This window comes from Populus alba, chromosome 1, assembly GCF_005239225.2.
Source record: "Populus alba chromosome 1, ASM523922v2, whole genome shotgun sequence".
NCBI lineage: Eukaryota > Viridiplantae > Streptophyta > Magnoliopsida > Malpighiales > Salicaceae > Populus > Populus alba.
Window position 1 is genome coordinate 54,564,012 of NC_133284.1, and position 20,700 is coordinate 54,584,711.

The following is a 20,700-nucleotide window of genomic DNA, read 5'->3' on the forward strand; positions in this document are numbered from 1 at the left end:
AAACTCTCATGCACGTGAGAAGAGAATAAAAGGAAGAAGAAAACAAAACAAAAAGAAACAAAAGTTAGATACAAGAAAAGTGAAAAGAGAAAATAAAATAAAAATTATAATTTATACATAAATTTACCTCCACGACAACGGCACCAAAAACTTGACACAACCAAAAAATTGATGTCTTTTTCTAAGTGTAGGAGTGTAAAAGTAATAAATAACCGAGCAAAACTGGGGTCGAACCACAGGGAGGTTAACTATATAAATAATAATAATTCTGCTATGGATAATGATGATGATGATGATGATGAGTTAAAGAGAATTTTGAGATGTGAGATTAATGTGAGGATTAAGCAATGATAAAAACAAATGTCAAGGTTAGAGGATCCACTTATGGTATTTCAAATAAGTATAATATAAACTCTTTTTATTACTTAACTGGAAATCACACATAAAGGAGGTTCCAATCGAATGATTTGTCATTAATAGCTCATTATAAATTATTAGCATGATCATATTAGTTATCTTATTAAGTAACACCAATACTTTTAAATATTGTCAAGAATTCATGATGTTAACTTATGTTAACAACAAATCAAGTTCCTTTCATAACATAGGTGTCGGTTATACCATACAGTTGGCTATGAAGGATCAAGCATTTATTGTACCAAGTGTTATATAACACAAATCTAGATTAACTATTTAACAAGTAAGGTATTAAGAATTAATAATATAAAAATGATAAGACATGTTAATAGCAAACTTTCTTGGATGTAAGCATTGAAGTCCATATTGAGTTTATATTATACATATCCTAACACCATTAGTGGAACCTTTTCACCTTGACATATTAAACTTAGCTAAACATTATGAAGAAAAGAAATATAAATAAACAAGATGAGAGCATAATTATATAAGTATAGTAAAGGAAATGAAAGGCATAAACAAGATATTAATGAAAGGAAAACTGAAACATTACAAAAATACAAAGAAAGAAAGCAAGAATATGATCTTGATTTGAAAACCAAGATGCTTAAATGTATGGCAAATGCCTTCTTTTATAGGCCAAAATTTGGAACTATTAATTTGATGACTAATTGTTGAGTTGGTGGCCACCTCTTGACTTCGTGACAATCTTTATCTTCTTGTTTAAACAAAACGTCATTGTTAATGTTAGAATTTGAGGAGATAGTCTTAATGAAAGTTTTGGGAAGTTGTCTCAGCTTTCTAATAAAACAAGAATGAGTTTATTTGGACTTCTAGAACTCGAGATATGGGCTAAACACTGAACAGTGTTTGAGCTGCAAGACAGATTCCGACTTCTCTGTTATTGCTATAATTTGAACTTGAAAACAATCATTTTGAATCTTAGACTCTCATTAAAGTTTTAAGTCTATGTCTTAGCTTTCTATCCATATAAATTAGATCTAAATCCAAGTTCTACAACTCCAGTTATGATCCAATAACCGAATGGTGTTCCAGTTTAAATTGAACCAGCATCTCTTCTCTAAGCTTAGTCATCTCTTTGTCTTCTCAATTTCAATAGTTAAATAAATCAATCAATCATTTGAATTTTGAAACATGTCTGCATTTGAAATGAGCATTTACCATAAATTAAATATATATTATATTATCAGACTTGTTATTATAAAACATACTTAAGTTAGGAAATTTAATGATACTTTAAGTGCAATATAATGATATAAAATCTTTAAAAAAAAATGCACTATTAAATACTAATCATGTGGCCTCCTTCGTCTCCATCCTAATCCTAGAAGAAGATTCTTCACGGTCAGGATTGGTGTAGAGAAATATATTTGTCTCTTGCATTAGTGATGGAACAACTGCTTCTATTTGGTTGGATTATTGGTTGTTGAATGATCAATGAATGTATGAAGTTTTGTCTTTCAGGGTTCTCTCTTCCATAGTGTTGCTTTGAAATGCAAAGGTCTCATATATTATTGAGGAGGGTATTTGGTTCTATATAAAATTTATTTTTTAAAAATATTTTTTTTATTTTTAAAATTTATTTTTTATGTTCCGTTGACTTTTCTTCCCAAAATATATTCAACAAAAACGTGTAGAGTTTTGTTGACTAAATATAATTATTCAACAATATATATCCATTTGATTACTTGTATTTTGTTTTTTAATTACATGTTAATAAATATGGTTATTGGCATATGAAACTACTTCCTTGACGTAATCCAAGTTTCTCCTCTTGCATACAAACACAAAAAGGAGATGAGAAGGGATTTAGACATTCGTAATCCTAAGAACTAATTACTTAATGTTTGATAAACTTTTGTGATTGATGGAGTGAACTAGGCTCACAATTTATCGGTATATTATAAATTTATAATTCCCGACTCAGTTTAAAATCATGAACTCAACAGATTAATTTTAAAAAAATAAAAAATCAGTATAATGTTGTTTTTGAAACTACCATTCCAGCTCAGACCAAGGAAGTCGGTGGATCCACGTATTAACATGGCCTATAAATACTCTATCAACTTGCTAGAAAAGTCTTTTGCATAGTTTTAAGATCCGGCCCGGTGGTTGGTCCGGTCCAAGGCCCGGATTCCGGGTCTCGACCGGATCGCCGGGTCAAAATTTATTTTTTTAATTTTTTTAAAAAAATTAAAACAATGTTGTTTTAGTAAAAAATAAAATAAAATAAAATAAAAGTCAACGGGTTTGTTGCCGGGTCTTGACCGGGTCAACTGGATCCCGGGTCGACTCACTGGGTCGACTGGGTCTGGCTAGGCCAATTCCCAAACAAGTTTTGACCTCTATCCAAACCGGTTTTATATTTGGGTTGACCGGATTCCGAACCGGTCCGGATTTTAAAACTATGCTATGTGTTGCTCCGTCGAAGACCTTGAAAACAAAAATTGAAATAGAGGTCATTGCCTGCATGTCTTGATTGACCCATCATTATCAAGTACTAGCAGTTTCCGCGTTATTTGCTGTACCCCACTAAGCAGCTCATAGCAAGTTTTATTTTCAGACACAAACTGTAAAAAGTATCTTCTCTCTTTCCCTTCCCTTTATATTATTACGTGCTTAAAACTGTTGGGCTTTTGCTATTTCTTACTCCCTTTTATGTTTCTGTCCAGATCTCTTCTTCTTTAGAAGAAAAGAGAAGAAGACATTAATAATCCAAAGAGGTAGGTAGATATATCGAATTGAAGAAGGAAGGAAAGGTTAGAGTCTTTACAGGGGAGATGGGGTTGGATCAGTGTTGTTCATTTGTCTTCTTCATCTTTCTCTTGATGGGTCTCTTTGCTTCACCTTCTTTTGCATCTACTTTCATTTCAGGTACCTCCTTTCAGTTTCAAAATCCTTACTTTTTGTTTATGTTACAAAGATCCATGTTATTCATTGTTTTTTGTCTTTTTTTGTTAATTTGGATGCAGATGGTGTCTTTGAATCTCATGCTTCTACTGGCAGGAATCTACTTCAGACTAAGAAAGGTTGCCTTTTTTGCCACTTTTTTGCCTCGCTTTATTTGCTCGCTTCCAGTCAAGTTTTGTTTTGGGTTCTCTAGATTGTGATCGCCACTATGTTTTCTTCTGTGATCTAAGTGATGACTGCATATTTTGTTGATCTCTGATGCATGCCAATGAGTTTTCCATTGCTGATTTGTTCATTTAAGATGCGAAATGTTGTGTTTGTTGTCTTGACGACTGCGTGTTCTTGCCAAAGAAGCCCGCAAGGCAATTCTATTCCAGAATTTGATAGGCTGTATCAGCCTGCTTTAGATGGCGTGCTGATGGCAATGTATTGTCTTTCTTTATCTGCAGCTTGCCCTGTAAACTTTGAGTTTCTGAACTATACAATCATCACAAGCCAATGTAAAGGACCCCAGTATACTCCCAGTCTCTGCTGTGGATCATTTAAGGAGTTTGCCTGTCCTTACGCAGATGTGTTAAATGACTTGACCAATGATTGTGCATCAATCATGTTCAGCTACATTAACCTCTATGGGAAATATCCGCCTGGTCTATTTGCCAATGAATGCAAGGAAGGGAAGCTGGGACTTGCATGCCCTGCACCATCACCATCAGAAGTTGCTGCTGACAATAATGGGAGTCAGATCATGCGTGGTCCGATTCTCCTGCTCATGTTCTTAGCTGGTTTCTTAATGGTGTTCTTTCAATTACTTTGAAGGCCCCAAAAATGTTTTTTACCTTTCTTTTTCTCCCCAATGATTTCTTTTTAACCTTGGTAGAGAGGATTTTCGTTGTTTTCTGACGCTGCTATCTATAAAACTGCTCATTTAGGCATGCTGAAAGAAATCAAATTATTTTTAGGCTTGTAATCTGCTAGTCCCCAGTGGAAGGGACTCGAGCCCGGTTGTATCAAGTGTGAAGTTATGTATTTTTACCCTTATAAATACTTCAAATTTTAAATTTTGGCTTGTGCCATGCCGAAATTGCTTGTTCTCATATGCTGTGGACCTGACATGGCGTTGTCTTCATATGTATCATTTTTATCTCTCGATTTTGTTTGTGTGGCTATGGATAGATGATACCATGTTAATCAAAAATCATATTATATCAGCAAAAACAGTCATCCACGCGTAGCTGGAGATATTTTCAAGTTTCAGCTAGTTGTAGAAGACAACTCCATCCTTGACTAGCTGCTTAAAGAACCTCGTCTTTATCATCAATTACGACTACCTCATGGCCTCTTCTCTAACAAAATCTCCTCTTCCCATGGACAGAAACCTACTTCTCACAACTTCAACTAGAACACCAGCTACCATTATCTCACTTCGAACGTGCCACGACTTCCAGGAAGTGAAACAATTACATGCCCAGTTTGTTGTGTCAGGACTTCTTGGTTATCATCCTTTATGTGCTAGGAGGCTCCTCGAGGCTTATGTTACCATGTCACAGATTTATTATGCCGTTTCGATCTTTGAGAGAATACCTTCTCCTGATGTGTTTGTTTATAACACCATGATTAGAGGCCTAACAATGGGTAAGTTTCTTCATGATTCTTTGTTACTGTATAAACAATTCCTATTTGGGTACCTTGTACCAGACAACTTCACTTACACCTTTGTCCTTAAAGCATGCTCCCATTTGAAAGCTCCTTTTGAAGGTAAACAAGTGCATTGCCAGATAATTAAGGCAGGAATAGTACCAGATACTCATATCCATAGCTCCTTAATTCATATGTACACTAATTCAGGAAGCATAGACGATGCAGAACGTGTTCTTGGAGAATTCTCGGAAGAGAACACACTTGCTAAGAATGCCATGATTTCAGGTTACTTGACCGAGGGTCGTGTAGACAAGGCTAGAAAAATGTTTGATGACATGGCAGCGAAAGATGCAGCATCTTGGAGTGCATTAATAACAGGATATACAAAGAATGGTATGCACACTGAGGCATTAGCTCTTTTTCAAGACATGATGGTTTCACACATCCTGCCAAATGAAGCAGCACTGGTGAGCCTGCTCTCTGCCTGTGGACAATTAGGAGCATTGCATCAGGGAAGATGGATACATGCGTACATTGATAAAACTAGAGTTTTGATGAGCACTAAACTCACTACTGCTCTCATCGATATGTATGCCAAGAGTGGAAGCATTGAGTGTGGCTATGGATTATTTCAGAAAATGGCCTGTAGAGACGTTGTAACTTGGGGAGTTATGATTTCAGCTTTTGCCATCTATGGCCATGCTAGCAAATGTTTTCAACTGTTTGATGAGATGCTTGCTGATGGGATCCGTCCAAATAAAGTCATATTTGTGGCCATACTTTCAGCCTGCTCTCATGCTGGTTGTGTTGAAGAAGGACGACAATATTTCAGTCAAATGGAAAATGGTTTCGGAATAAAACCATCTATTGAGCATTATGGATGCATGGTAGACCTCCTTGGCCGTGCCGGGCTACTGGCAGAAGCAGAAGAACTAATCCTTTCAATGCCAAAACAGCCTAATTCGATCATCTGGGGTTCATTGCTAAGTGCTTGTAGAACTCACAATGACCTCAAGAGAGGGACTTGGGCCTTCGAGAACTTGATGGAGCTTGAGCCGACATCAGGGGACCGGTACAAGTTAGCAGGGCTCATGTTTGCTAATGCAGGCGAGAAGGACGAAGCTGCTAGGATAAAGAAGATGATCCATGAAAAAGAAATGGAGACAACTTGTGGTTCTAGTTTCATTGAGGTGGAAGGCGCGGTCCATGAGTTCACAGTGGGGTATACAGTTCATAATAAAGCAAGAGATATATGAAATACTGCAAGGTGTCTATACAGTTCGAGATTGCTAATGATTTTTCTTCCAAGTCTGTATGCAAAGCAAAACAAAGAGGACGAGAGGACATAGATTCATGCCTTTTGTTTCGTGGATCTAGGGCATTATCCATCCCATTACCTCCACGTTAATTGTTCTTAATCAATTCAATATGAAAGGCAAGTTGGAACAAAGAAACTGTGAATCATGCCCACTTCATCACAAACTTGAGTTAATAAACTGACTTCCAAGTTCACGTTTCCAAGATAGATCACAAGCAGGAAACAATATTCATTAGCTTTGTTTACATACTCAGCTTTGTTATGTATACACATACAGCAACAAACTCTAATTTGAGGATGCTCATATTCCTAGAATAAACTGACCTTGCAAACAGAACTAAGGTTTCCCTGGCAATGTGGATTTTCGAGTTCATTCTTTTAAGAAACCTCCTCACAGAAAGAAGATTCAAGACAAGCTTTAGAAAAAAATTGAAAATGTAAAATTGAAATATAAATAAATAATTTTGGCAATCTTCATCATGTGAGCAGAGTTTGGCTTCTTTCCCACTGCTTCTTTATTATAGATGATAACAAGGCCCCTGGAAGCTGCCGAATCTATACAACCCTGTTTTACCATGCAAGGGTAAATCTGGACTTCCGTCTAAATTGTTTTTTCGTCACACACCAGGACCCAGGAAAGGTGCTCAACTGTATAGAAAGAGAGGTGAGGTAAGGCCTTAACATGGGAAAATGGAGTGGTGGTGTGTGACCCAGACCAAGATGCTTGAGACTTGGAGTCATCAAACAACGCCAGAGTCGAGAAAAGGTGAATGTTTTATCATGATCATGAATGAAAGTCAAAATTGAGAGAAGACCAAGAGCCCAGTAGTTGTGCAGAAACCAACTATGGTCACTTCAGGATGTACGGCAACTAAACATAACAGTTGTAAATATGTCCAGTTTTGCATGATCTAAATAATTGGTGATGAAGTAACTTACATTGCCAATAAGCTTTGCCCCAATCCACGCACTGTCTGCACCATAAGGAGGAGAAATGACTCTTATTCCATTAGAAATGGATGGGGGAAGAAGTCCATACAATTCCTTCTCTAGCCTTTCTGGAAACAGTTCAAAAATATAGGTTCATATACTTCATAAGCACGTGTCCTTACTAATTTTATTCAATTTCTTGACTTTCTAGATTAGATTCTTGTGCCAACCCAATCATTATTTATAATTCTATTTTTTTTACCTGCAAGTCCTGGGAGACATGAAGTCCCTCCTGACAAAACTATAGTCTTGAACCAAGCATCATCTTCAGTTAATTCCGCAGCGTGACAGTGGTCCATGCAAAGAGCTACTGCCTGCTGCAAACCCATTGCACACCTGTACCATGTGCAAATGAAAACATTTCAGCCTACCGTCATGGTTTTATTATTTTGCTGGTGTAAGGTATCAAAAATATTTTGGTCGTTGGATTGTGAAATAATGTGAACGTGAAAATATGGACATGGTGCAGGCTAAAGGCATCAATTTAAATGAAAACATGCAGTGCCAGATTCCAAATATACACATTAGGGTTTGAAAAACAGTGAAGTTTATCCAAGAACAACATCAATATGAGATTTATTCCAAGCAAACAAGTTTTGTGGTCAAATACAGCTCATCCAAGAACAACATCAGTATGAGAAAGCTTCAAAAAAGAGTCCAATGAAAGTAGTGGATTGTGGGAAGATATGCACTTACACTCCAGCAATACTTGGCTGGAATAGGACCTCCCCTGTTTTAAAGCGCTCCTTTGAAAGAGTGAACCATCCTTCTCCAGGTACTTCAAATGATGCTTGAGTATCTTTATACAACTCAGCTTCATAATCAGCGGCTACATAACATAGATTCTGTATTTCCATGGTTCCAACAGATCATGAAAAGAAAAAGGTTCACCATTGAAATAACAATACAAAGTTATCAATACAGCTAATTAGAACTTAGTTATGAAGGGTGGGAAAACTAGTCGGCCTTGAATTTGACCAAGTTCAGTAGGAGATAAAGCCACATTATGCAGCATGACAAGAAACACTGAAACAGTATACCTCTTTCAATGTTTGAACTGTGTGGAGTGATTCAAAATTAAGATTATTCTGCTGCATCTGTTCTCTAAGGAATCCTGTTACTTTTAATGCTCCCACACCCATGACTTCTACACCCACTGTGCGCATTACTTTACCATGTAAAACTGTAAAATGCAAAAGTCAGTATGCCAAAATCCTAAATCCCAATGATTTTGCAGCATACCAGTTAGAAACAAGATTATTATAGAATGTAGAAACTTATAGAAAGTGAGTGAAGCATGCAAGAGCCCAGAATACCAAGCATATTACAGATTGCACGGGACAGGTTGAAACATGTGCAATTGATTAACAAATTTGGAAAAAAAATCAGAAAGAATATAAATGACACATCAGCAATAACCACAGAAGTCTACAAATCCTCTAATCATAAATGTGAGCACAAGAAGGATAGCATGGTTAGCATTAAGAATGAACCAAAGTCTATTTCTAGTTCAATTTATGCAACATATGCCTCAGGTCAAGTTCCAAACAATGAGGGCATTTTGACAGAAAAGAAAATAATCACTTACTTGGAACAACAGATGTGACTTGAAAACCAATATTAACAACAATTCCTGAAGTTCGTTGTGCTGCATACAGTGCCAAAGTTGCCTGTGTTTATCAACAAACATATCACATTAATGTTAAAAGATAGGCAGAACAATGCCAGAACCTTTACATTCTCTCAATGTAACTAGGAAATGTTAACACTCACCAACAAAACATGTAACAGAATAAGTTTTCCCACATTTCAAGATGGCATGAAATTGCATTTCATACAGCTATATAGCAGAAACTTCCTATTTGTAGAAATCTTTTCCATGTGATGATAATTAGTCTCTGGCATCCTTGATAAGTCCCATTTACTTTAACATATATATCAATTTGACCGATTGAAAACATTGAGAAACTAGAGGAATAAGTTGACAAACAAAGCCAAACACACCTGATTAATGGCACAAACAGCTGGAACGTTCATGTCGAAAAGAGCTGTGTAGATAGCGTCTTTTAGTTGCCTTCTTGATGCTCTAGCAGCTTCAGTATCTGCAATCATAAAGATTAGAGCAAGTTTAGAGAAATTGGGTATATAAGACCACCCAATCTAAGTTCTTGACATCATGAATCAACTATATCGTTTAAATTTGGAAGCATCTGGTCAGACATCATTAGAATTATTTCACCCTAGGTAGATAATAGAATAATGTCATCAATTTCAAAAGATCTAAAATACATCGAAAAAAATTGTGCAAGTGACATTCCTCAAAGTAATTCAGTTGAAGTGATAGCTAACCATCATAATGGCAAAGTGGAAGGGAGACAACAATGGGATGTGCAGATGCTTTTACCTGCATCCTGTAAAGACTGAAGAGATATTTTCAGCCCGTAAAGTTCTAGAGGCGATAAAGAATGGAAAAAAGCCTAAAAGGAGCAACAAAGCAAAAATAGGTTCATATATTGAGGATTAAAACCAGCATGCCACAAGTTAAAAATGTAATTAATGCTATCGGTTATCCAATGGAACTTGTATAAATCCTCCCAAAAGTGTTTCTTTAGAAACAAGTTTTTCCACATGCAACGCAAGTTTACACACACTGAGATAAAAATGAAAAGGGGACATTTGAAAAGTGGAATTGGCTAACAAATTTCAAGAGAGAGAGGACAGACCTGCTATAAATAGTAGCAAAAAAATGTTGAAGCCTGGTGTACATTGGAGATTCAATGTTGCCAAATTCCTGCTCACCAGGTAATTTCATTACATATTGTCGAAAATTAAGAAAAATCCACTTTGGTAATTATGAGAAATGCAAAAGATTTTCCTTCTGGAAAAGTTTCTTCCACAAATGCCAGAATGGCTAGTTACAAGAAATAATAGCTCACCAAAAAAGTAGCTGACCGTCCAGACGGACAAGCATTTTTGCTCCACCCATATTTGCAGTGGCCTGAACCACCTTTATCAAGAAGATTATAGAATTAAAAAAAATGCGTAAAATCTTTCAAAAATATCGGTTTAAATAGAATGATTAATCAAGATGGTTAAGCAATGGAATTAGTCCTTTTTACATATATAATGCTTACCATCAACAATAACAGCACCAGGGACTTGCACCCTTTGCCCATATATACGCATGAATGACAGCTCTGTTATGGGACTAGAGAATGTCCTGTAATAAAATCAAAAATTCATTTCACATATTTTAAAAGAAAAAAAAAAAAAAAACCCTTCAAATTTCCAATTCCAATACAAGTCTCACATTTTCCACTAATCTCTCTCCAAAAACAAATCCCAGTTCTATTCCCTCACAGTCAAAATCACTCAATCATCCACAACTAAGCAATCGATAATTGAAAAACATTTCACTTTTACTACAGTTTAACGGTCTCAGAAAAACAATGACTATATATTTCACAAAAAAAGAAGCTTGAAATGAAAATTGAGAAACTCACTGGATAGGATACCCGGATCGGAGATGAGTCTCAACAAAAAATACAGAATCCCAGGTATCATGATAATTTTGAAGAAAATAAATCCACAGGCGATTATCAGATACAAGTGGTCTCCATGACTTGCATACTACACTCAATCTTGCAGCATCTTTTGGCCCCACCAATCTCACTATTTGCAACACCACATCAATCGGTAGCCGATCAAAAGCTCCCAGAGATGATGATGATTCTGTGTAACTCGGTGGAGTCGTCACCGAGTCAATGCTCGAGCTCGAGAAAGAAGTCGCCCTATTCGACACCGATTCCCACACTTTCTTTAATAGCATCGCCATAGCAGAAATGGGTCTTCGCTGTTTCAATTCATGGCGGTGAGATTCAATGAGTTCTGCGGGAGTTTTTTTTGCGCGTTTTGTAGGGAAACAGGCATGAAGGAAGAGTGAAGGAGGTGAATTTGGAGGAGGAGTCGAGGTGGTTGCGTGCAAGTGGAAGGACTAGTTAACACTGACGTGGATGGATATGATATCGACACGTGGATAAAGCTGCCAGAGATGAGTGGTGTGTCACTCAACCTGGATTTGCAAAATCCATGAGTGAAATCCATTTATTTAATGTTTGAGATTCTCATTCAATGCATGAGATTTTCCATTACATAACTTGTCGGATCTCTTGCATGAATGGTTGATGATTTCCAAACAAAGAGATTCATGAACACTGTTCTTAACTTGGAGTCATGATTTAAGAATTATGACATTTTAATTGTGAACTAGTTTTGAACTGAAAGACATGGAGGCTGGAGCGTTGCCTAATACACTTGGAAAGCATCATCACCGGGCTTCACTTCTTACACTTTGGAAGCATTATGTAGCAACATCAAATTTGTTTTTATATTTTTAAATTAATTTTTAAAAGATTTATTATTTTTTTTATTTTTTATTTAAAATTAATATTTTTTTAATATTTTCAAATCATTGATGTGTTTGATATTAAAAATATTTTAAAAAAAATATAAAAAAATATTATTTTAATATATTTTTAAATACAAAAAATTTTAAAAAAATAATCATAATTATATTCTTAAACAAACACCATCTAACTTTATCATTAAGTTCTTTGAATCCAAGCAAGGGACTTACCTTAGTTACATCCTAGTTCGTGCGAATCTTAAGCATATTTTTTTTAAAATTTTTCAATTCAATCCCCTCCCCTTTTTTCCATTTCCCTATTGTTTTTTTCCTTTATAATTTCATCTTCTTAATAATTATTCAAATTGTTTTTGTACTACTCAAATCCCTCGTGTCACAGTAATTCTTATATTTAAACTAGATAAGGAATTAGACTAAAAAGTTTTTTTCCTGTTAATTTTATTTTTTATCAATTTTATTTTTGAATTTTTTATAATTGGTTAGGCATGTTTTCTTTGAATTGATCAAAATAGTTAAGTCATATTTAAAACAACTCTTATATAATTTAATTTTAATAATTATAAGCCTAAACTAGATAAGAAATCAGATCAGAAAGTTACATGATTGATCTTATTAAGTCAATTTTAATAATAATATAAAATAATTGATTATAATATGTATGTATTCTTGTTACATTTAATTTGTTTTTTAATGTAGCACCTATTAACATCTAATTTCGAAGGCTAGGAACAAGCATTCATTTTGGATGGATTGGTTTCAATTATATGCAAATTATCTACTTGTTTCATACAAAGTTAGAATAAAAAAAGTGTGCCATGTCTAGTCTTAATCAATAGACACACCAAGGCTTGTAGCCCAGCGGTGGTAAGGGTTTTCCTTACCTTTGCATTCTGGGTTCAAATCATCGTGTACACCTGTCACCTCCGCGGTATCTTACATGTCTATTAGGCTTGCAAGATGTTCAGTGGATTCGGGGATTAGTCATGGTGTGCATAAGTTGGCCCGGATACTCCGGGTTACCAAAAAAAAAAAATGATTATTTACATTTCAAAATCTCGACAAATAAACTATGGGATAGAGGTGGAGCGTTGGTAAATTTATATAGATAAAAATAAAGTCTCTTATTTTTTATGTTTTAATATACATATATATAATCAATTAATTAATTAAAAATAGTAGGTGGTCTAGTAATAAAAACTTGGGATTAAAGAGTTTGCTCCCCTGTAATTTCAGGTTTGAGCCCCATAGTTGTTAATATAATGACTACTGGAAATTTATATGGTTATTAACTTCAAGACCCGTAGAATTAGTCGAGATATGTATAAATTGATCTGGATATCTATATTAATAAAAAAAAATTAGTCAAATCCTATGAATAATATTTTTCTAAACTTTATTATTTGGATGTTAAATTCCATTTATTCGTTGTATTTTTCAATTTTTTTTTATATATATCAGGCTATTTATATCCATTGTGTAATAAAAGGTTTTTCCATAAAAATAACTCAAGAGCATATATAAATTATTTATTCATTATATATAGAATAATATTCTTGAGTCAGTTTATGCATCTATTAAAATTAACTTCTTATGATAATCTTAGAGACATGTAAAAATATATCTTTACATTGCATGGTATATTTAGATGAATTAATTGTTTATTTATGATTTAATTAATTAATTAATTAATTCTTGTCCTCATTGTACAAATAAAATAAATAAACAATAAAACCATAATTTAGTAGTAGTACAGTAGTAATTAAGGGTAACAAACAATTAATAATCCATCGGTCCACCTAAATTATTATTATTATTATTATTATTATTATTATGTAGTCTCTAATATTCTTCCTCTCTCTAGATCGACAAAAAGGAGCTTCCTTTCTCCAATCCCCAAATTTGCAATTCTCACACGCAGGTGCAATTTCTCATTTCCATGCCCTATTTCTCTTCCCCGATCTTAATGCTCCTCAAATTTGCTACTGTTAGCTTCCAAGACTCGATCACAATTCCCTCATCTTCATCTTCTTCGGTTTTTTGGTTATAAAGTTTCTCACTTTAGGGTTTCTATCGATTCTCCTGGTCTAGGATTGTTTAGTAATGTTCTTTTGTTTAGGAATTGAGAAATTATGAGCTAATTTTGGATTTTTACTAAGTAATTGAAAATATAAATGGGGAACCTGGAAATTTTTTTGTAGGATTTAATTGCTTTTTAATCAATTTCAGTTTAATTTTTGATGCATTTTAGAGAGATATGATGGAATGCTGCAATTCCTAACTTATCGAATGCTTAGATTAATAGTTAACCAAAATGAATAGGTTGATTCTTTGTTCTTTTTTTTTGCCACCCTGTAATTACTGGTTCTTGGGTGTTAATTTTTTTTTTTCGTGAATTAGTTTTTCTATATTTGGTCAGTGTCTGTTGTAGCGCAATTGTTATTGGTTATTTAACATTTAATTCCACCTCAAGTACCTGTTGTGTTCCAACAAGCAGTGAAAGCTAGCTTGTTCATTGAATAAATGATTGTTATTGTTTGTTTCTTCAATGTATCATCATGGGATATGAGGAAATATATCTGGATGTTCTGTTTTAGTAGTTTTTTGCTGCAAATTTGCTGTACATCTTATACGTGTGAAATTATGTGCCCTTTACATGGGGACATTCGTATAATCCATTCTTTCTTACAGATAACAAATCTACAGCTATACTATTTTTCAAGCATTTTAATTTTTTAAATTCTGTAATTAGTCTTTGTGTTAATTTTGCTTTGTGGTTATGTTAGTTCTTGTTGATGTGTGACTGATTGGCTTGAGTTGATATTGTTGGTTAGGTGTGGAATCGTTAGTAAAATATGTCCCATTACCAAGGGGATGATGCTGAATACATGGCAGATGAATATGAAATGGAAGATGCTGACGATGACATGGACGAAGAATTTCGTGCTAGGGAGATGGGCTCAGACTCTGATGTTGATGAATATGACTACCTGGTTTGTGATCTCTACTACATTATTCTTACAGGCAATCCTAGACAATTATTGCCACTGTTACCTTGGTGGTTTAGAGAAAGTAGCATTTTTGTGTTGTTCTGCTGCAGAATAACAAAGTAGCTGACATGTCTGCTGCTGACGCTAGAAATGGAAAAGACATCCAGGGAATTCCTTGGGAAAGGCTTAGTGTTACTAGAGAGAAATACAGGCAAACAAGGCTAGAACAATACAAGAACTATGAGAACATACCCCATTCTGGGGAAGTTTCAAGAAAGGTGATTTCTGATTTCATCTCTTTTCTAAGTGCTCCGTGTCAGCAAGATTACTTCAACAGTTTCATAGTCTCTTTTGCTGCATGCAGGATTGCAAAATTACTAAAAAGGGGGGCTTGTATTATGAGTTTAGACGAAATTCTAGATCTGTCAAATCAACCATTCTTCATTTTCAGGTTAGTGAGAAGCCAGTTTTTTCTACAGTGAAAATTGTGACAAATCATGGAGTCAGCATCTAGTAGATTTTAGATTTATGATTGAGTGAAGATAGGCATGAAGTAATTGTGATTTTTGAGTGACTGACATACATTTATCTGTGATTTTTGGTGATGCAGTTGAGGAACTTGGTTTGGGCCACAACAAAGCATGATGTCTACCTCATGTCACATTTCTCTGTCACTCATTGGTCCTCCTTAACTTGCAGCAAGTCTGATGTTCTTGATGTTTCTGGACATGTGGCACCAACTGAGGTCAGTTGATACACTTTCTTTATCTGTGTTGCAGATTGGTATTTAGATTTGATTTCTTCCATGAAATTGATCAATTTATTCTGTCTTCTAGAAACATCCTGGAAGTCTGTTGGAAGGATTCACACAGACTCAAGTTAGTACTCTAGCAGTAAAAGGTAATTTGCTAGTTGCTGGAGGGTTCCAGGGAGAACTTATTTGCAAGGTAAGTTCAGAATCTTTCTTTTGCAAGTCTTTTTCTTGAAACAGGTAAGAGACCATTGTTAGTAGATAAATGCCACTTGTATTAGGTGCTGGTACTTTATCTGCTTGTATTGTCACTCGGAAGTTTAAAGTTTTTCATTAAGTTTTTTGGAAACTATAATCATGTCACCTCTCAGATTTGATTTTAATGATTTCTCTGGCAGTAACAAACAAAGGCTAACAATCAAGCTTTTTTTTCTGGAATGCAGCATCTAGATCGGCCTGGAGTAAGCTTTTGTTCCAGAACAACTTATGATGATAATGCCATCACCAACGCTGTTGAGATTTATGACAGTCCAAGGTATTTATTTTCCATTGTACTGATGGTGGCCTATAACTTTTCAATGCAGAAATAACCTACCTCTGTTGTTTAAATTGCCAGTGGTGCCGTTCACTTCACTGCTTCAAACAATGACTGTGGAGTTAGAGACTTTGATATGGAGAAATATCAGCTCTCAAAGCATTTCTGTTTTCCTTGGCCCGTGAATGTGAGTAAATAATACCCAGTTTGGTTATTGGCCATGTTTTTTCTTGTATTTGTAACCCATGCTCTACAATTTGTGATACTTGGAACTCTTGCACTGATTACTCTAACAATGCCACTCATAGTTTCTCCTCTATCACCACATGCAGGTGGGTATTATGGAATTAGTGGCCTTCCAGATAAAAGGTTGGATTCCTCTTATAGAAAGAGGAGATCAAATCTTAGTAATAAATCTAAATTTTGTTTTCCACAAATACAGATTAGTACTGCATCTAAAATGTCAGGTCTTCTTAGATTAACTGGTTCTGAGCCTTGTATTTATATAAATTGCTCTTGGATCATCCATTGGGATTTATTTTAATCTTTCTGCAAGGGTTGCTCCATATGAAGTAATTCAACTGTTATCAGTGCTGTATCTTTAGCCTCCTCACCGAGTGGTTGTTAGGCACTGGGTGAGGAATGACACATCAAGCATTCAGGGAATCAGCTACTTATGATGTTAATTTGATGGCATGCTGACAATTTGTTGTATAAAGAATATTATTTCCTTGTCTCTGCAATGTTGAGTCCATTTTGCTTGATTGTATAAATGTTGTTTTCTTGAGTTATGTTTTTGCCAGTTGAGGCATGATGATGTAGCTGTTGCGTTTCAAGATAGAAGGGGTGGCTGAGGCCAGATTGCTTTAACAACTGGAACATGCATAGAAACATTTGATGGTGATATCATGTTTTTTGTGTCATGTATGCAGCATACTTCCCTTAGTCCTGATGGAAAGCTTCTAACAATTGTCGGGGACAACCCAGCTGGTATGTTGGTGGACTCCAGCACTGGAAAGGTACTTGTCTTTCCCGGCCATCAACTTTTCAAATATGAATTCTGCATAGTATACGTGGTAATCTGAATTTTGAATGCTTACAGAAAGTGGCATCCTTGTCTGGGCATTGGGATTTCTCTTTTGCTTCAGCGTGGCATCCTGATGGGGTCACCTTTGCTACTGGGAACCAGGACAAAACATGCCGCATTTGGGATGCTCGAAACCTGTCCGAGTCAGTTGCTGTTTTGAAGGGAAATCTTGGTGCAATTCGATCAATTCGTTTCACATCTGATGGCCGATATATGGCAATGGCTGAGCCTGCAGATTTTGTGCATGTTTATGATGCAAAAAATGGGTATGAAAAGGAGCAGGAGATTGATTTCTTTGGTGAGATATCTGGTGTGTCATTCAGTCCGGACACAGAGGCTCTTTACATTGGAGTGTGGGATCGCACATATGGTAGCCTCCTTGAGTATGGCCGTTGCCGGAACTATTCATACCTTGACTCCTTTGTTTGAGTTGACTGCAGATATGTGTGTTGGTATGGTTTTTTTTTACTTGATGCAATTGAGGAACACAATAAAATCATACAATGTAGAATAAGGTTTAGGTGTATATGTATTGCTGTTGTGGAATTTTAGGTTCTCGTGGTTCTATTAGTCTTGGTGCCACTGTTGTTGGGTTATTATAAGATGTGTAGAAAGGAGGGTATGTACAGGAGGCTAGAAAGTAACATTCAATGCGAGCAAGAAAATGAAATCGAACTTCTGCTTCTTCAGGTAGAGGACATTTTGTAACTTTTTTCCACTTTCCAATGCCTTAGTGATCTTATTTCTTGTGATTTGTCGTCTTTCTGATTGGTTTCCTGCTCCACCTTTTTGCAATTTGCAAGGTGAAAAGGAGATTAATGATCCTAACTAAACCTTTGTTTCCCCAAATTATTTGAGATTCACTAGTGAACTTGCTTTCTGATATGGGCTGTGCAATTCTTGACGAAACGTAGAAAGTTATCAACTACAAGGCGACATCCCTTGCACAGGTACCTTTCAGGTCCTCCCATTCTGGTATCGAATCTAAGACGTTTATGGCACCTTTTCCTACAAACATCCAATTTATCATCTTCCCGATCATATGATCAGGACTGCTACTTTTGCCTCTCACCATTTTCATTGTTATTTTTATGTTCCTTTTCTTCTAGGCTAAAGGCACCGATAGGGTGTCTGATTCTCCTTATTCTGATAATTCTCCATAAACATATTTTTATTAATTTACTTTCATCTTGTAGCAATCTGCGATGTATGATCTCCACTTGATTTGCCATTAGGGAACTGTTTCTTGTAAACTCGGCATGACTTCTGTTCAAGATGATCAACAAATTAAGAACAATACCAAAGTTTGATGATGGGATTAGAGCAGCAGTGACGTGATTTGGGGAGAGCGTGAGTGTCTATTTATTTATATTTGATTAAGCAGAAAAGGCAACCAGACGAGGTTTCGTTTTTGGCCTCTTGATTAGTGACTGTTTGTCTGACCAGAAAAAAAACATCAAATAGAAATGTAAAAAAAAAAAAAAAAAATTGTTTATTTTATTAATAATATTTATAGTTTATCTCCAATATTAATTTCGGTATTCCAAGTTGAGGGAAAACATTCGATTTTTTTTAACAAACTTGTCCTTGGAGGCTAGACAATTATAAAAGTGGTGTGAAAAATTCCAGGGACACCATTCGCATTTAGGGCCAAAAATCTCTAATCCACAAAGAACCAATGAAGCAAGGCCACCTCACCAACCAAAATCTTCCTCTTATCATATCCATCCTCACAACATAATCTCCCTTGGCTACTCTATACCACCACTAGTGGAGTATATGATCTTTATCCACCATTGCACAATCTCAACCTCTCCAAATTTCTCAAAATCCTCTCTTCAACTCACAAGGCAGGCGCACTTCCACCGATGGCAACCTCCAGCTTGCTCTTCACGCCCTCTATCCAAAAGAACCACCACAACCTCAACCCCTCCAACCTCTCATTCCAAGGCCTTAGACCCCTCACCAGGGCCAAAACCACCTCCCTCTCCAAGATCAGCACCGCTGCACCAAAAAGGAGCTTAGCTGTGAAAGCAGAGCTTAACCCATCACTGGTCATAAGCTTGAGCACAGGGGTATCACTCTTTTTGGGAAGGTTTGTGTTCTTTAACTTCCAAAGGGAGAACGTGGCAAAACAGGTGCCTGAGCAGAATGGTTTGACTCACTTCGAGGCAGGAGATAAGCGTGCCAAGGAATATGTAAGCCTCCTGAAATCAAATGATCCAGTTGGTTTCAACATTGTTGATGTTCTTGCTTGGGGATCCATTGGCCATATTGTTGCCTACTACATCTTAGCCACAGCCAGCAATGGCTATGACTGGGACCCCAGCTTCCCATGTTGCTTTTAGATTTATTGTTCTGCCTTCAATTGATTGTGCTTCACTTGTGTAAACCTTGTATAGTGGTTCATTAGAGAGGCTTTCGTTTCTTCTCTTTTTTGGGAAATTTAAGGTTCGGATGATCATCTTGAATATGTGTAATCTTTCCCTTTCCTTGCCTTGTGATGTTCAATTGAAGCACCAAAATGATTAGCACCGCACCCTGCTATGTTGTATAGTGAAAAATTAAAACAAATAGCTTTGAACTTAAAACGAACACAACAAAAACAAATGAGTGAGTTACAGATGGTAAGAATGGAACTTATAAAGAGTAGCTTTGAACATTACAACTCATTTGCAGAATTATGGCAAAAATTGCCTAATTATATGGATTAATCGGTTGCTTTGGCTGAGAATCATTAATACCTCGGTAATTTGCTGGGGGTTATTGTGAAATAATCAACAGCACTTGGGCAAGTAATTGGCATGAATGGAGTAATCAGTCGGGAAGGGTGTCTGATAGTCAGCAATTAAGTTGCATTACTGTTAAGTGGGTCTACTGTGTTATGTTATTAATAATCTACTTGCCTATAGTATTTCTTGCTGTTGTGATGTCAGTAAATATTAAAGTTAATATTTTTTACTCCGACAAAAGTTGATATTCTTGACTCTGACAACGACAATAAATATCAGGATTGATATTTCAGCTTTTAACTATAGTATCAACTATCATGTCATCACATTGATCTTTTCTTGAAAACAGACTTTATCGCTTTTATTTGTCTATGTTCAAAACAACTGGCTTTATTATTATTATTCACTATAATTGAATTTTGTGAAACTCAAGGACTAACTAAGCACCTATTCTTAATTTGATTCTCGTCATTGACATGCTCCAAATCTTGCATGTTCGAACTGTATTTCCTTGGTAAACTAGAGGCTTTGCAATTAATTAAGGTGTAGCTTCAAGCAACAGCCATCTACTAATAGTTTTGCTTCCAAGAAACTGGAAAAAAAAAATAAAAAAAACCGAAGAAGATCGATTAGCCTTGCTGCTAGGAAGGAACAAAAACAATAACCTAACGAAAGCAGCTCCATCCACTGTCATCGAGCAGCACCACCATCAGTTTCATTTAGACAGTCATACGACACCAAGGATTCAACAGCATTGCATGGTTGACATTCGACACCAGAATAACTTGAAATTAAAATCCCAATTCCCCCTTGGAACCATATTTTTATCAATCAAACATGATTTTGCTTATTTAAGATCAACTTGAATACAATCCGAGTTTCAACTCA

The 20,700-nt window shown here is 35.7% G+C and overlaps 5 protein-coding genes across 10 annotated transcripts; 4 read left to right on the forward strand and 1 right to left on the reverse strand.

The window, feature by feature from the left end:
- Nucleotides 1–2,884: 2,884 nt before the first annotated feature.
- Nucleotides 2,885–4,429, forward strand: LOC118037683 (GPI-anchored protein LLG1). Of its 2 annotated transcripts, XM_073411565.1 has the most exons (4): nucleotides 2,885–3,017; nucleotides 3,111–3,312; nucleotides 3,411–3,467; nucleotides 3,798–4,429. In XM_073411565.1, the coding sequence occupies exons 2-4, from the start codon at nucleotides 3,219–3,221 to the stop codon at nucleotides 4,160–4,162; spliced, it is 516 nt and encodes a 171-aa protein (XP_073267666.1). In that variant the 5' UTR covers nucleotides 2,885–3,017; nucleotides 3,111–3,218; the 3' UTR covers nucleotides 4,163–4,429. The 2 variants fall into 2 exon arrangements, with proteins under 2 accessions (XP_073267666.1, XP_034899645.2); XM_035043754.2 differs by lacking the exon at nucleotides 2,885–3,017 and having other exon boundaries at nucleotides 3,035–3,312.
- Nucleotides 4,430–4,572: 143 nt separating this feature from the next.
- Nucleotides 4,573–6,440, forward strand: LOC140954141 (pentatricopeptide repeat-containing protein At5g66520-like). Of its 3 annotated transcripts, none has more exons than XM_035043755.2 (2): nucleotides 4,573–4,980; nucleotides 5,194–6,440. In XM_035043755.2, exons 1-2 carry the CDS (start codon nucleotides 4,680–4,682, stop codon nucleotides 6,240–6,242), a joined length of 1,350 nt encoding a protein of 449 aa, XP_034899646.1. In that variant the 5' UTR covers nucleotides 4,573–4,679; the 3' UTR covers nucleotides 6,243–6,440. The 3 variants fall into 3 exon arrangements, with proteins under 3 accessions (XP_034899646.1, XP_073267657.1, XP_073267656.1); XM_073411556.1 differs by having other exon boundaries at nucleotides 5,272–6,440; XM_073411555.1 differs by having other exon boundaries at nucleotides 4,573–6,440.
- LOC118037685 (actin-related protein 8) lies at nucleotides 6,439–11,484 on the reverse strand. 2 transcript variants are annotated; one of them, XM_035043758.2, is made up of 12 exons: nucleotides 10,798–11,484; nucleotides 10,429–10,514; nucleotides 10,231–10,301; nucleotides 10,018–10,085; nucleotides 9,644–9,705; nucleotides 9,299–9,396; nucleotides 8,883–8,964; nucleotides 8,335–8,477; nucleotides 7,991–8,139; nucleotides 7,497–7,630; nucleotides 7,244–7,362; nucleotides 6,439–6,952 (listed from the first exon to the last, which is right to left on the reverse strand). In XM_035043758.2, the coding sequence occupies exons 1-12, from the start codon at nucleotides 11,127–11,129 to the stop codon at nucleotides 6,875–6,877; spliced, it is 1,422 nt and encodes a 473-aa protein (XP_034899649.1). In that variant the 5' UTR covers nucleotides 11,130–11,484; the 3' UTR covers nucleotides 6,439–6,874. The 2 variants fall into 2 exon arrangements, with proteins under 2 accessions (XP_034899649.1, XP_034899648.1); XM_035043757.2 differs by having other exon boundaries at nucleotides 9,644–9,714; nucleotides 10,798–11,483.
- Nucleotides 11,485–13,509: 2,025 nt separating this feature from the next.
- LOC118037690 (uncharacterized WD repeat-containing protein C2A9.03) lies at nucleotides 13,510–17,929 on the forward strand. 2 transcript variants are annotated; one of them, XR_012167827.1, is made up of 11 exons: nucleotides 13,510–13,638; nucleotides 14,552–14,710; nucleotides 14,818–14,985; nucleotides 15,072–15,158; nucleotides 15,318–15,452; nucleotides 15,544–15,654; nucleotides 15,902–15,993; nucleotides 16,075–16,180; nucleotides 16,926–17,012; nucleotides 17,096–17,770; nucleotides 17,884–17,929. XR_012167827.1 is itself a non-coding variant. In XM_035043765.2 (10 exons), the coding sequence occupies exons 2-10, from the start codon at nucleotides 14,573–14,575 to the stop codon at nucleotides 17,507–17,509; spliced, it is 1,338 nt and encodes a 445-aa protein (XP_034899656.1). In that variant the 5' UTR covers nucleotides 13,510–13,638; nucleotides 14,552–14,572; the 3' UTR covers nucleotides 17,510–17,832. The 2 variants fall into 2 exon arrangements, 1 of the variants encoding a protein (XP_034899656.1); XM_035043765.2 differs by lacking the exon at nucleotides 17,884–17,929 and having other exon boundaries at nucleotides 17,096–17,832.
- Nucleotides 17,930–18,827: 898 nt separating this feature from the next.
- On the forward strand, nucleotides 18,828–19,619 carry LOC118037691 (photosystem I reaction center subunit V, chloroplastic). Its single transcript, XM_035043767.2, has one exon. It carries the CDS (start codon nucleotides 18,949–18,951, stop codon nucleotides 19,426–19,428), a length of 480 nt encoding a protein of 159 aa, XP_034899658.1. The 5' UTR covers nucleotides 18,828–18,948; the 3' UTR covers nucleotides 19,429–19,619.
- Nucleotides 19,620–20,700: the final 1,081 nt, after the last annotated feature.